Source organism: Pinus tabuliformis, chromosome X, assembly GCF_031772625.1.
Source record: "Pinus tabuliformis cultivar Carrire ecotype Pingquan chromosome X, CPIR1, whole genome shotgun sequence".
Taxonomy (NCBI): Eukaryota; Viridiplantae; Streptophyta; class Pinopsida; order Pinales; family Pinaceae; genus Pinus; species Pinus tabuliformis.
This window is the reverse complement of record NC_142308.1, coordinates 576,254,292-576,268,140: the sequence shown is the minus strand read 5'-3', so window position 1 is coordinate 576,268,140 and position 13,849 is coordinate 576,254,292. Positions and strand designations below refer to the sequence as shown.

Genomic DNA, 13,849 nt, shown 5'->3' with positions numbered 1-13,849 from the left:
ACAAGTGGAAATATCTCGATATTTAGAAACCCGTCGGGGGTTTTACGGACTGCATAATTTGGAACTTCCATTGCGTGAATATTTACCATTAATTGATGTCCAAGAATATTCCAAGCACGTGATCTGTGGACCAATGACATCGGAAAACACCACGGCAAACTGTCACGTAACCCGGATGCAACTTGAGGCTTCCGGACGTCCCGTCCGCCGTCCGATTGGATGGAAATGGTAATGGCGGTGGCTGGGTTAGTGCCTGTTGCGGCTACAAAGAGGCTGAAAACAGCCGTCTTGAAAACCGCTCTACAACCGACTTGTCGATTTTACAATTTTACTTGACCGTGCATATATGATTCCGCTTCTTTTACTTCGTGGGATCCAGTTGTCGTTTTGTGCATTTTTCCGACGGAATAATTGATGATTGCTAGAAGTTCACGATTTCTGCGACACCAATCGGAAGCTTCTTGAAAGATAGGAAAGTACGGTACCGTAGGTCGAGTAGCGCCTTAAAATCTCGCGATCCAGCGTCAGACGACGATTTTACTTCCTCACTGTCGATCCTGGACGAAGAGATTGCGCAACTGGTGAATGATCGCGTCCTTCGACAGAAATTTTGAGCGTTACTGCTTTGGCTTGCCCTATAATGGTTTGAACCATTTGCTTGTGAGCTTTCTTGGCCCTTTCAGAGTTTTAAATGCTTGTGATTGCAATTCAGAATAGAAACCTCTGATCTTTGTAGGAATTTAGGGGCTACTTCGCATAAAGTTCTAAATTAAACTTTTAAGGCTTTTCTTTTCTGTTTAATTTGCCACAAAATTTTCTGATACCTACGCTGTTTCCGATAAAGGGCCACATAGCACAAGCACATAGATTAAGCTGAACCTCCTGATGGGATTTTATTCATTTTCCAGCAGCATTCAACAAAAAGTGTATAAGCGACGCCTCGTACTGGTGATACGCCTGTGTACATGATTGAAGCGATTCGGCAGAATTTATTCCAGTGAGGCCTATTTCCCATTGCTTGTTAAGTTGACGACAATTTACCCCAAGATTCTCTTAACATATAAGTCCTTTTATCTTCTTTTTTATTTTCTTGGCTTATGGATATCTGAATATCAGCCTTATGATTTCACAGATATTCAGTTAATTTATATTATAAAATTGCCGATTACTTCATGTTTATTCAAAAATGTTTGAAATCTGTGAAAAACGATAACTTTATTTCAAAACCATTTTACTCGAACCTGAACAGAAACCCTTCACATAATCCTATGTTAAATAAAAAACGAAAGTATTGTAAATTTGTTCTAATGTATTTTTCTAATAGTGATCTTTCAATGCATCGAAGCTATTTACTTGGATTACTCTGATATAATTTTCAAGTAAAATGGAATGAACATCTTTGGTGTGGGACTGAACTAAAATCTTTGCAATGTCCATAAATTTAATCCGAAGCTGCTTTCTTCCATGTTCACTTACGGAAATTGACTATTTTTTAGAAGAGTTTAGTTAGCTTAGTTTAACACCAATATGAAAGGAAATTAATCCACTTTGTAAGGATAGCATGAAGATAGTAACAGTATACAGAACCCAGATACAATGAACCTGTAGTCAGTCTATGTTGAAGATAGTTATCATTAGAAGGATCGAACAAGGACAGGATGCAGATAGTTGATATTAATGTACAAAGAAAGCTGGTCGTGGCTTGGCAGTGACATTCCTGATGTACGCACAAGGGAAAGAACAGATAACCAGATAGAGAGGATGAAAGATAATAGAAGAAATTGCCGGCTTGTACACGCTTTAAAAGTCGACAAAGCAGCAAAATACTTTACACTGTAATTACATGCCTTTAAATAGGTTTAGGAGGATGTAGAAACCAAGTTATAAAATTCTGTTCAGCTCTACACTATAGGTTCGAAAACATTGGCCAAGTCAAACCTTGCTAATGGGAATACAATATACTATTTACCAATGTGGGCTACTGTAGCTAGTAGGTGAAAAGAACTTATGTATCGTTGGCTTTATTTAGACTAGGATCCACATTGGTGTCCAACAAAGGGGGTCTGCCATAGTCTAGGTGTCAATATTTTAAATTCCCATGAGGAGAAAGGTCTCACCTGAAGTGCTATGTCGAGACTTAAGTTTGTATAGGGCTCATACGGAGTGATTGTTTAGACTAACACCCAACCGGTTTTTTGTAATTTCACCTTAACTATTATACTTCAAATTGCACCCATTATCTATCTCGTCAATGATTTAACATTGCCATGTCAAGCTTATAGCAATTGTGTCTTTTGTAAGTGTTTCGTTACCTTAGTTGAACACCAATATAAAAGGAAGTTAATCCACTCTGTAAAGATAGGATGAATAGTAAACAGTATATAGAACCCAGATACAATGAAGGTGGAATTAGCCTATGATAAAGATAGTTAACATTATAAAGATTGAACAAGGACAGAATGCTGATAGTTAATACTAATGTATAAAGAAAATTGGTGTTGGCTTGGCAGTGACATTTGTGATGTTCACACAAGCGAAAAAGCAGAGAGCCAGAGGGAGAATGGAAGAGAACACAAGAAATTGCCAGTTTATACATGCTTTAAAAGCTGATAAAGCAGCAGAGTACTTTTGAAGAGTGATGTCTCACCTCCTCAGTGATGGCTCGGAGGGAGTGAAACCAAGTTATAAAATCATGGTTAGCCCTATACTATAGGTTTGAAACCACTGACCAAGTCGAACCTTGCTAATGGTAAATACAATATATCATTTACTAGTGTGGGCTATTGTGGCCAGTGGGTGAAAAGAGCTTATTTATTGCAGGCTCTATTTTAGACCAGGGTCCACAATGATGTTCAATAAAGGTGGTCTGCTGTAGTCCAGGCACCAACATTTTAAAGCCCCATGAGGAGAAAGGTCAAGGCACTGTGTTAAGACTTAATTTTGTATAGGGCTCATATAGTGTGATTGTTGAGAGTAGCACCTAACCAGTTATTCATGCTTTCACTTTAACTATTGTGCATTTATGCAACCATCAAATTGCACCCATTATATATCTAGTCAATGGTTAAACATTGCCATATCAAGAGCTATCATTATATGAATATCTTAAAAACATAACAACTATGCGATCAGGTTACTGTTATCCAGCATCACAGAAAATGAACAATAGTAAAAGACATCATCACCATACAACATAAAAATAACAGAATATTTAAAGGGGGGACTCATTCAATTTATCTCCAAGATAACCCAGTATATCATCCATAATCGTTCTTCAGTCATGACTCATGAGACTGTAATATCCCAAGGGAATTTCTCTCCTTAAGGTTTCTATGTTGGCTGGGGTTTCTAAGAAATCCAATTATTCACAGCAGTGTACATTCTTCTATTTATCAAACAATAAGCATACATCTATATAATGCATGAATATAAAAGATCTTCACAGCAAGACAGTTGTTCACAAATCACACTGAATTTAGGGCTGACTGCCCATTGAACCATTAATTCACCAGTGAAATTCTGTTTGTACTGACAGTGTTAATTGATCAACAGTATATTGTATCCCACCTATTCAATTCTGTGAACAGACCACTGATTTGCCACTAAACAATTGTACATACTGACAATTTGCTTCTGCATGGACTATCCAAAACTGCTTTGCTGATTCTAAGCTCTTTTGATGGGGTCTCCTTTTATTGTTGCACAGCCTTGACCAGGATACCCTGGTATGCCCTACTCAGCTCGCCATTATCTCCTGTAACCAGCCGCAGGGAGACCTTAATGAGGACTTAATACTGCCGCAGGAGCCTTGGGCATGGAGGTCGCTGTATCACTCATTTCAACCTCGATCACTGTTTAGGTAACCCTCATCCGCACAATCTCAGAGTGGATTCGATCACAGTACTGCACAAAGTCTGCAAATGGGATGCAGCGTGTGTTAGATAACCTACAGATCAGGCAGACCTTTGCCGCTACAATAACAATCTCCCACACCACCAGTGAGTAGAAGTCTAGACTGGGTTAAGTCCTCGCTTGTCTCACAATGGCCTTGCTGCTTTGTCCAAACTTGGGCATCCTTCAAACTTCACAAGGGTAGCCCTTGCTGTACCAGAACAGTGATTCAGTGGCTAGTAGACTGCAGGGTGTCACAGACAAGACCTTGCTTCCTGAATCAGACTTTCAGTGGTAATAGGATACCCTCAAGTAGACCTTTGTTCCACAGAAAGACCACGAGAAATCTGCATTAATCTTATATTCTAGTGCATTAATCTTTTACCCTTACCCTTTTTTTTCTTGCATGGACTCCAAAGAGGGAGGAACATAAGGGAAGCTATGACTTCTACTAGCTTGAGGACCATGTGCATCTGATGGAGAGGAGGGTGTGACAGTGAAATAACTTTTGATATTCATATCACCCTTCTTTTTCATTTTACCCTTACCCTTTTTCTCTTGCATGGACTCCAAAGAGGGAGGAACATAATGGAAGGGGTTGGATGCATTAGTACAAGGGATAGATGAAGAGACCTCAAAATCAAAATGGAGGTTGGTAGCCATCACTTGTTGTATATTCCTCTTCCTCCCAATTTCAGCCTCTATTTTTTTTGCCTAGCTTTTTCTGCCCGAAACTTCTCAAAGCTATTTAACCACTCCTTCCTAATCTCCCAAATTTGTACTAATGGTGCTTCACATGGAGTAATTTGGCCTTTGATACCAGCGAAATGTTATTTCAGCCTATGAATGCCCCCAAGACCTTCCTTAATTTTTTTATGACAAAATTTGCAATGCATTTGATTATCAACCATTTCAGCATATGCCCAAGCAACATTTTTCACTCTAGGAGCCATTTTTTGATTTGGAAATGAAAGGAAAAAAAATCTGAAAATGAAAACAAAAAAATAACGTTGCTTCAATGTTCATTTCTTTTACAAAAAAGACTCTTTTCAATTTCCAGATTTGCACAAAAAAATAAATAAGCAAAAACATATTTTAGAAGTGAAAAAAAATACCTCTAGGCACAAACCGCCTCCTCAATGTTGCTCCAACAAACCAACTCCTCAATGTTGCTCCAATGGCTGCCCAAGAAGCTCCTCATTGTTGCTCCAATGGCTGCCCAAGAAGCTCCTCACTGTTGCTCCAATGCTTGCCCAAGACTCTTCACTGCTGCTCCAAAAACAAACTCCACAACTCTTCACGAACTCCTCACAAATTCTCACACAAATGCAATGAGATAGCTGTGAGGAAATGAGAGGGGTTGGGTAGCTTTTATAGGGTTGGGAGAGGTAAATGGACCTCAAAATCACCCTAAAGCAAATTAAAATTGGTTGTGGGGTCCAATTTCCCCCCCAAAAGACCTCGCTGGCCGTGCGTGTGTGTGGGTGACAAAGCCAGCCGAGTCGGTGACCGGCTCGGTAACAAACTGGCCAACTGTTCCGTTCCATCTACAGAGCTGACCCTGCTAGGCCTTGGCTCGGTCTGGCTTGATCGAGTTGGAGTCGGCTCGGCCGTTTCTGAAAACACTGATTGATCGTGGTTTTGGAATGTTTGTCTTGGCATATTCCAACAATCCATTGTCATCAAGCACTGTCTCCATGTGATCCTTCCAGGCAATGAAATTCGAGCTACCTTCCAAGGCATACTCTAATCTTAGTTCATTGAAGGCCATTCTCCCAACTCTGAAGAAATCCTGCTACACTAAAGCTGCAAATTTGAACCTCCTGAGGAACAACTTCAAAATTCTTCTTCTAATGTGAATCCTGCTTTGATGCCATGTAGAAATATGGTGATAGGATTGCAATTGCTCAAGAAATTTAATCTAAACCAAGAGACACAATTCTACTCTACTACTTTGCAGAAATTAATTCACAATTTAGAACAACATTCACAAACATGCATCAATCACATACACAAGTACACAGATTTATCTAGGGGAAACCAACTGGTAAAAACCCCTTAAGCCTGCTTGCATTAATCAAATGAATAGAGAATGTATTACAATTGCTTGCTCGCTCTTGAGCACAACCTGCGAGTGAATAATTGTTCTTTCTGCTTAATGAAAGCTCTGACCCAGACTTTGTCAATTTCTGCCTCCACTTGAACTCCTATTTCCTTGCGCAAATCCTGAGGAATTAGGCCCCTATTTTTTAGGAATTTTCCTCCAATTGATTGCACAATTCCCAAGGATTGATCATTGATTGCATGCAACACCTATACACTCAAGACTAGTCTACAACTAATGTTACACAGTCTTGGAATCTCCACCACAGTTGAGCAATTCAAATTCCTTGCATGCCTGAGCTATTTTTGGTTGATTTGATTAGTTAACTGGATGATCATTGAGTTAGACTGCTGTCCTGCTGCACAATTGGCCTCCAACTAGTTCTATCAACAGTTAGAACTATTTTAACTGAATACAACTGGAAATAACTGAACTATATTGGTACAAATTAGCAATCACACATGCATAATTAAACTCGAAGCCCTCTAACTCGAATTTACTAAGCTAATTGAGTGACAAGAGCTATGTCACCTCAGTTAACTACCTCCATGTTGTCTGTTGATGTGGAAATTTTGAATTTTTTCAATTTGACAAAGGCCAAGTCAAATTGAGCCTTTCTTGCTGCATTTTTTCAACATAAAGAAAGAACAATCTCAAAAGGAAGCTAAAGAAGAGGAAAAGCCCCACGAAGAGAAGAAATCCTGATTGCAAGTTAAGATTGCATCTTTATTAAGAACCCCTAGATATTACACCTTTAGGATTAGGGGAGTCGTCAAGGGACAACACATGATAACTTTGTTTGATGGGAGAGCTACAAACAACTTAATGGATGTAGCATTAGTAGAAAAGAGAGGGATTCCCATAGAAGAGTTCAAAGGCCTTGATGTGATAGTAGTGGATGGGTACAACTTGGATTGCACATAGATGATCCTAGGTTTGACCATAACACTTGATAATTACACTTTCACTAGTGATTTTTATGTGATACATATTGTAGATATCAATATGGTATTGGGGGTTCAATGTTTGTATTCATTGGGTAAGGACACTATGGACTATCGAGCAATGGAAATGGAATTTAGAGGCCCTAATGGCAGTAAGGTAGTTTTGAGAGGTATGGCAAATGGTAGCCCACAAGTCGTTTTTTCCAGAAGAATGGAGGCCATATTTAGGCATCGAGGTGTAGCATATGTGGTAGAATGCATTATTACAAACCAACAAACACCCAACATTGGTAGTCGTAGTACAAAGAGAACATTCAACGAGTGTTAGACAAGCATGGTCAGGCATTTGGTGATATTCCCCTGGGATTGCCTCCTAAAAGAGGATTTGATCATACTATAGAGTTGGAAGAAGGGGCCAAGCCCACAATCACTACACCTTATCAACACCCAAAGAAATTGAAGGATGAGATAGAAAAGGAAATCCAAGAATTGCTAGCAATGGGCCACATCAGACCCAACTCAAGTCTGTTTGCCTTGTTAGTGGTTCTGGTTAAGAAGAAGAATGGAATGTGGAGGATGTGTATTGAGTATTAGGAACTGGACAAAAAGATCATCAAGAATAGGTATCTTATTCCCAGGATCAATGAGTTACTCGATGAGTTACATGGAGCAGTTTACTTTTCAAAGATTGGCCTACGATCAGGATATCATCAAATCGAGGTTCGAGAGCATCAGGATATCATCAAATCGAGGTTCGAGAGCAAGATGTGTCGAAGAGAACATTTCGATGCCACTATGGACTCTTTGAATTTTGGGTCATGCCATTTGGTCTAATCAATGCTCTCGCCACATTCCAATTTTGCACGAACAACATATTCAACAAGCAACTGAGGAAATTCTTACTGGTATTTTTTGACAACCTTCTCATATACAACAAGAAATGGGAAGATCACTTGGGGCACTCGGATGAAATTTTGAGCATAATGCAACAACAATCACTCTATGCCAAGGCATCAAATGTGAACTTGGAATGACAAACTCTTTATTTGGGACACATAATTAGTGCGAAAGGAGTGCAGGTAGATCAAGAAAAGATTCAGGCAATATTGGACTGGCAAACACCCAATAATCCTACCTAGTTGCTAGGATTTTTTGGAATTTGCAACTATTACTGACGATTCGTCAAGGGCTTCTCTGAACTAAGCGTACCATTAATAGATTTGACAAAGAAGGGAGCATTCAGGTGGATGGAGGATTACAAGAAGAGATTCAATAAGCTCAAGGAAGTAATGAGTTCATGTCCAGTACTAGCACTTCTTGAGTTTAGTCAACCCTTTGTATTAGAATGCGATGCATCAGGAGAAGGAATAGGAGCAGTGTTAATGCAGAAGGGCCATCCAATTGCATTCGAAAGTCAGAAACTCCAGGACACAAAGAGACTTTACTCCATATATGACAAGGAAATGCTGGCTATTATGCACGCCTTGGCAAAGTTTAGGCAATACTTGGTGGGAAATAGGTTCGTAGTGAAGACAAACCACAACAACTTGTGCCATTTCTTGGAACCAAAAGACTTGAACGAACGACAACAAAAGTGGGTAAGCAAGGTCCAAGCTTATGATTTTGATATTGAATACATAAAAGGAAAAAATAATAGTGTGGCTAATGCACTCTCCAGAAAACAAACAACGTGTTCTCTCATGGAGCTCATAGAAGACTGGAAGGCTCACCTCTCAGTGGAATATTCCAAGAACAAATTTGCATGTGCTTTGACGGACAAACTCATTCAAGATGACAAGTACAAGATAGTTAATGATATTATTTACTATAAAGACAACGTATAGTTGGTTCTTGAATCTACACTTAAGGAAAAAATTTTGAAGGTTGCACATGACATACCATCCATTGGACACTAGGGATTCTTCAAAACTTATCAACAAATTAGGTAATGGTTTTCATGGAAAGGTCTCAAAGATGACATATTAAAATACGTTAAGAAATGCATCACATGCCAATAGAATAAGGTCGAGCACATGCATCCTGCAAGTTTTCTCCAACCTTTACCAATTCCATTACAAAAATGGGAAAGCATCTCAATGGACTTCATTACAGGACTACCCAAAGCACAAGGAAAATACTGGATCTATATAGTGGTTGACAGGTTGATGAAATTCACACATTTTTTTTGCGATTCCAATTGATTACTTGGCCAAACAGGTAGTAGAACTTTTCTTCAAAGAAGTTTTCAGACTTCACAGACTGCCTAAAAATATAGTCAGTGATCGAGATAGCAGTTTTATGGGAGCATTTTCGCAGGAACTCTTAAGGACAGTGGGGACAACATTAACCCTAAGAACCAATGATCATATGCAAATATACGGCTAGACATAGATCGTGAATAAATGGATTGAGGGATACTTACGTAACTACGTGACTAGTCAACATAAAGAATGGACAAAATGGCTATACCTCGGGGAGCATTGTTGCAATACTACGTATCATTTGTTTATTGGGATGACACCTTTCAGAGCACTGTACGATTATGATGCTCCATCCTTTCTTGACATTGTCCTCGGAGATAACAGGGCCCCATTAGCTAAAGATTAGATATAAGAAAGTGAGGATATTCTCATGTCACTCATTAAAAACATGCAGGCTGCCCAAAATATGCAAAAGATGTACGCAAACTAACATCGAACAAAACATAACTTTGAGGGAGGGGACCTTGTATATTTGAGATTACAATCATATAGGCAATCTACACCCAAAAAAATCTATGTAGAAAAGATAAAGCCGAGGTTTTATGGCCCTTACAAAGTTATCCAGAAAGTAGGAGAAGTGGTGTATGAGTTAGAACTACCAAAACAAAGCAGAATTCATAATGTCTTCCATGTTTCTTATCTCAAGAAGGCTGTCGGGCAACAAGTCACTACTTCTATTAAATTGCCCCCTTTGGATGAAGAGGGACAACTGGAGCTAATACTAGAAGCAATCATGGCAGTATGAGAAAAGAAACTAAGGGGCAAAGTAACTTCAGAATATCTTACTAGATGGAAGAATCTTCTAGAAGAAGATGCCACATGGGGAGGAGAATAAGTTTTACAACATCCCAATTTGCAATTACTCGAGGGCAAGTAGTTTCGGGAAGGGGGGGATTGTAATGTCCTCTCCAAATTGATGAATTAATGGAGGATGAAATAACCTATCCGACCTCGTAGGCTATAGTCTTGATATAGGATGAAAACCCAAATTTTCCTATGTTGGGGCAACATTGGGCAAAAGTTGGGCTGGCTGGGGCAAAATACCCAAAATTGGGCATTGCACCCACAACCCCTCTCATTTTGGAGGACATGGAAAAATCTATAAATGGAGAAGAGTTGAGATCAAATGGGGCGTTGTCAATGGTGAATCAAATCATATGTTTTCTTGAGCATTGGCTCTGAGGGTTTTAAGACCCCATCTCTCCTACTAATTTCGATGGTGAAAGATTCCACCATAGTTAGTTCTATTTTCTATTTTTCTACTTTCTTCTAGCAACAGGGAATTCATTATCAAGGAGCAACATATTTTGTGGCAAGGCAAATCAAATCACTTGAAGCTGGTCGAAACTTTTTGATTCAAACTCTGATCAGATCGAAGTTTTTGGATATAAAACCTTGCGAAGTCACACTATGGCAGAGGAGAAAGCCTTTTGAAGTGGGATGAAATTCTCATGGACAATTTTGAGACCGAAATTGTAGGACAGATTCCTTGACAACCATTTTGTGATTATATGAAAGTGATTGAGTATGAACAATGTCCTTTCAGGCTAGTCCGAGCCTTCATTAAGGATAGATAGAGGTCTGGAACAAGCTGAAGTCCTTGAAGCAAATGCAAGATACCCGGTGACAGAGTTTTTGAAGGAGTTCTAAACATTTTAAGGGCAGACTAGAATTTGATTATCCTTTATGACACCTCGCATTCTCCCTGAGGTAGCTCACATCCCTTTTTTGAGTTAAAGTCGCATTGCAGACAATCCCTGTAATAGGTCAAGAGTTCGTCCTGAAGCTAGCTAGGCAACTTCTCTGGTCAAAATAACACAAGATAACATCGTGTAGCCAGGATTAGTTGATAGGATATAGTGATAAAGCTTTGTGGAATTCATAATTAGATTCAAATTATTTGGAATTGGTTGGATTCATTTGGACAATTGAATTCAGGCTATATTAATACATGTTGAATTGTTGCCTTGCACTGTATGGTTTGCCGTATTATTGAAAGAGAAGGACTGTTTACTAAATGTTATATTTATGTTGGAATCATTGTTTTAAAACCGGAATTGGTGACCGGACCGGTCCACCTAATAAACCGGGTTTCAAATCGGAACCAGTCAAACCGAGATTGGTCAGATCTCAATGAATTGGTTTTTAAAAAAATACATTAAATGATTAATTTTTAATGAAAAAACACTATTTTTAAGATTTAAAACCATGATTCCATGCCAATAGAGACAAAATATGCAAAGTTTGCTCATCTATATACCATGTAAAGGTGTATATCAAAATGGCACCAAGTGCAATACATATCATTGATAAAATACATAAGCAATGAGCTCTAAGTGGCCCATAAAGTCCAAAAACAATGCTACAAGCTATGAGGCCATTGGCCTACTACAAGACTACAAGTCTACACATGATCAATCATCAAATTCATCACCACTACTAGACACCGAATCATCAACAAAAGCTACATAGACATCATCTGGTTCAGAGTCTGAGGATGCCTCAGCGTCATCTACAACCTCAATAGTAACACTGCCACCAATAACAATAAAAGTGGACCTAATGGAAGCACGAGTTGGTCGAGCTGCACAACTAGTGCCTTCCATTGGTTGGTTGCCTTTGCTTGATGCGACTACTAATCTTGGTTTACCAAATCTGCTTCAGCCCCCTCTAACGCCATGTCAATATCAAAATCAACATCAAACATAGGATCTTCACTCTCATCCACCCATTCTGATGTTGGATCAGTATCTTCCAACACAATGGGATCTAGATCAAGTCTTTTGCACGAAGACAAGATCATTTCACCGTTTTTGTTCCAAACGATTTCTCTTTTTTGTGTGTATGCGCTCAAAAACAGACCAATTGCGCTCACAACCTGAAGAACTGCAAGTTTGGGTGAGGACTCTAATTGCAAACTTTTGCAATTGAGGACATTGGTCGCCAAATGACTCCCACCAATGTGTTGCAAAGAAAAATACATTAATTAGTAACTTAGTTCATTTCATTACTTATTTACAAATTACAAGTATTGATAGATAATTTGAATTGTAAATTTGGAAACAATTTAACTTGAAAAGAAAAACAAATAGGAATTGCTTACCTGGTTGATCCATATCTCTTGCCATCTTTGCCAAGTTTTTGCCAAAGGTACCAGCTGTCATACTGAAAATAGTAAGTTGTTTATGTATTTCCAACTGGTCTGCATGGTTAGGCACCATGCACTCCAAGCAATCAATCAATCCATCTATGACGTTCCCAACTTGCATGCCTCCTAGCCGAGCTTTATAACGATACTTTGTGTTAAAAAAATACCCAGCTGCATGTATAGGATGATAGCGCTGATTGTTCCATCTGTTATCAATGATCTCCCATATATGGCCATATTTAGCTAATTTATCGGTGTAAGCTGTTATTTCTTTTTTTGAAAAATAAATTTGTGGAAAAACCCTAGTTTCTTAAGAATAACCTAGGGAAACAATTTCCCTAGATTATTACAATGATGCTATTACTTTGGTTCTAGCTATAATAGAGGTCCAACATCATGAGTGTAAAGATGATAAGAGGGAGCAATTGTGGAGACCTAAATTATTCCTTTCCTTAGCCCATTTTTACCACGCCTCTGGTGCACCTTTTACTTCAATGATTATTTCTTTTGTTTCTTGCATAGCTTGGATGACCAACTTGTTTAATGCTTTTTTTTTAATACCCCTAAAGATGTAGTGGTTTATTGCCGATCGGGTCGGGACATTTATGAGTTTCTTTGGTTTTGAGACAACATGATATGCTTAGGAACTGGGTGATGGCTAATGAGGGGGGTAGAGATTAGGCTAGGCTTTTGTCCACTTGCTTATTATTAGTCCCAACCATCTTTTGCATTTTTCATTTCCTTTCATTTGTGGCTATATATGATTTTATCTTTCTTTCAGCTGCGTCAACCTCTTAGGGCCATGTTTCAGTTACTAACTCAGAAATGTGGATAAAGGGGTGTTAGTACTAGTGGCAAATGACAATCAACCCTAAGAATGGAAGTTGATATTAGGGACAAATTGAAAGTGACACGTATGGGGTACCTTGGGCATGCTACATCAATAAGTGCTTCCTATTCACGCCCCTCTTGATCAGTGGAAGAAAAGGCCTCAGGGAAAGTCACATTCGACTAGGGGCAAAGGATAACCTCAAGGTGAAGTGTGGGAACAAGGATACAATCAACAATTGTCAATCATCCTACTCACCCTGTGATCCATATTAGAATGCCCTTAACATTAAATGAAAGCACCTGATTACAAAAATGGTTTGTGTACATTTTGATAGATGATCCACCTTCCTTCAGGAATTATGCTAGATGGGAGAGCACATTGATTGGAGCATAGTTGGAGAGCTTTGAAGCGTAGCTATTTGTGGATCATCATAGGGCTGTTGGCTAGCTAATCAAAGAAGAGAAAAGTTTTCTCCTAGGTGTTAACCACTCACACTTGAACAATTCATTCCTTACTCTTTGAAAAATATGGGGTACCTTGTTCATGCTACATCAATCAATGCTTCCTATTCGTGCCCCTCTTGATCAGTGGAAAGAAAAGGCCTTAGGGAAGGTCACACTGGACTAGGGGCAAAGGATAACCCCCAAGGTGAAGTGTGGGAACAAGGAT

The 13,849-nt window shown here is 39.0% G+C and overlaps 1 protein-coding gene across 13 annotated transcripts in view; it reads left to right on the top strand.

Annotated features, from left to right (window-relative positions):
- Positions 1-291: 291 nt before the first annotated feature.
- LOC149141320 (putative protein phosphatase 2C 60) overlaps positions 292-13,849 on the top strand; it is a 116,848-nt gene continuing 103,290 nt past the window's right edge. For 2 of the 13 annotated variants that reach the window (XM_089447389.1, XM_089447384.1), the window contains exons 1-2: positions 292-643; positions 912-997. In XM_089447389.1, the coding sequence (XP_089303515.1) occupies positions 966-997 (32 nt within the window). In that variant the 5' untranslated portion in view covers positions 292-643; positions 912-965. Of the gene's footprint in view, positions 661-844; positions 998-13,849 lie in introns of those variants that run through there. The other 11 variants (XM_089447386.1, XM_089447380.1, XM_089447390.1 and 8 more) reach the window with 7 other exon arrangements.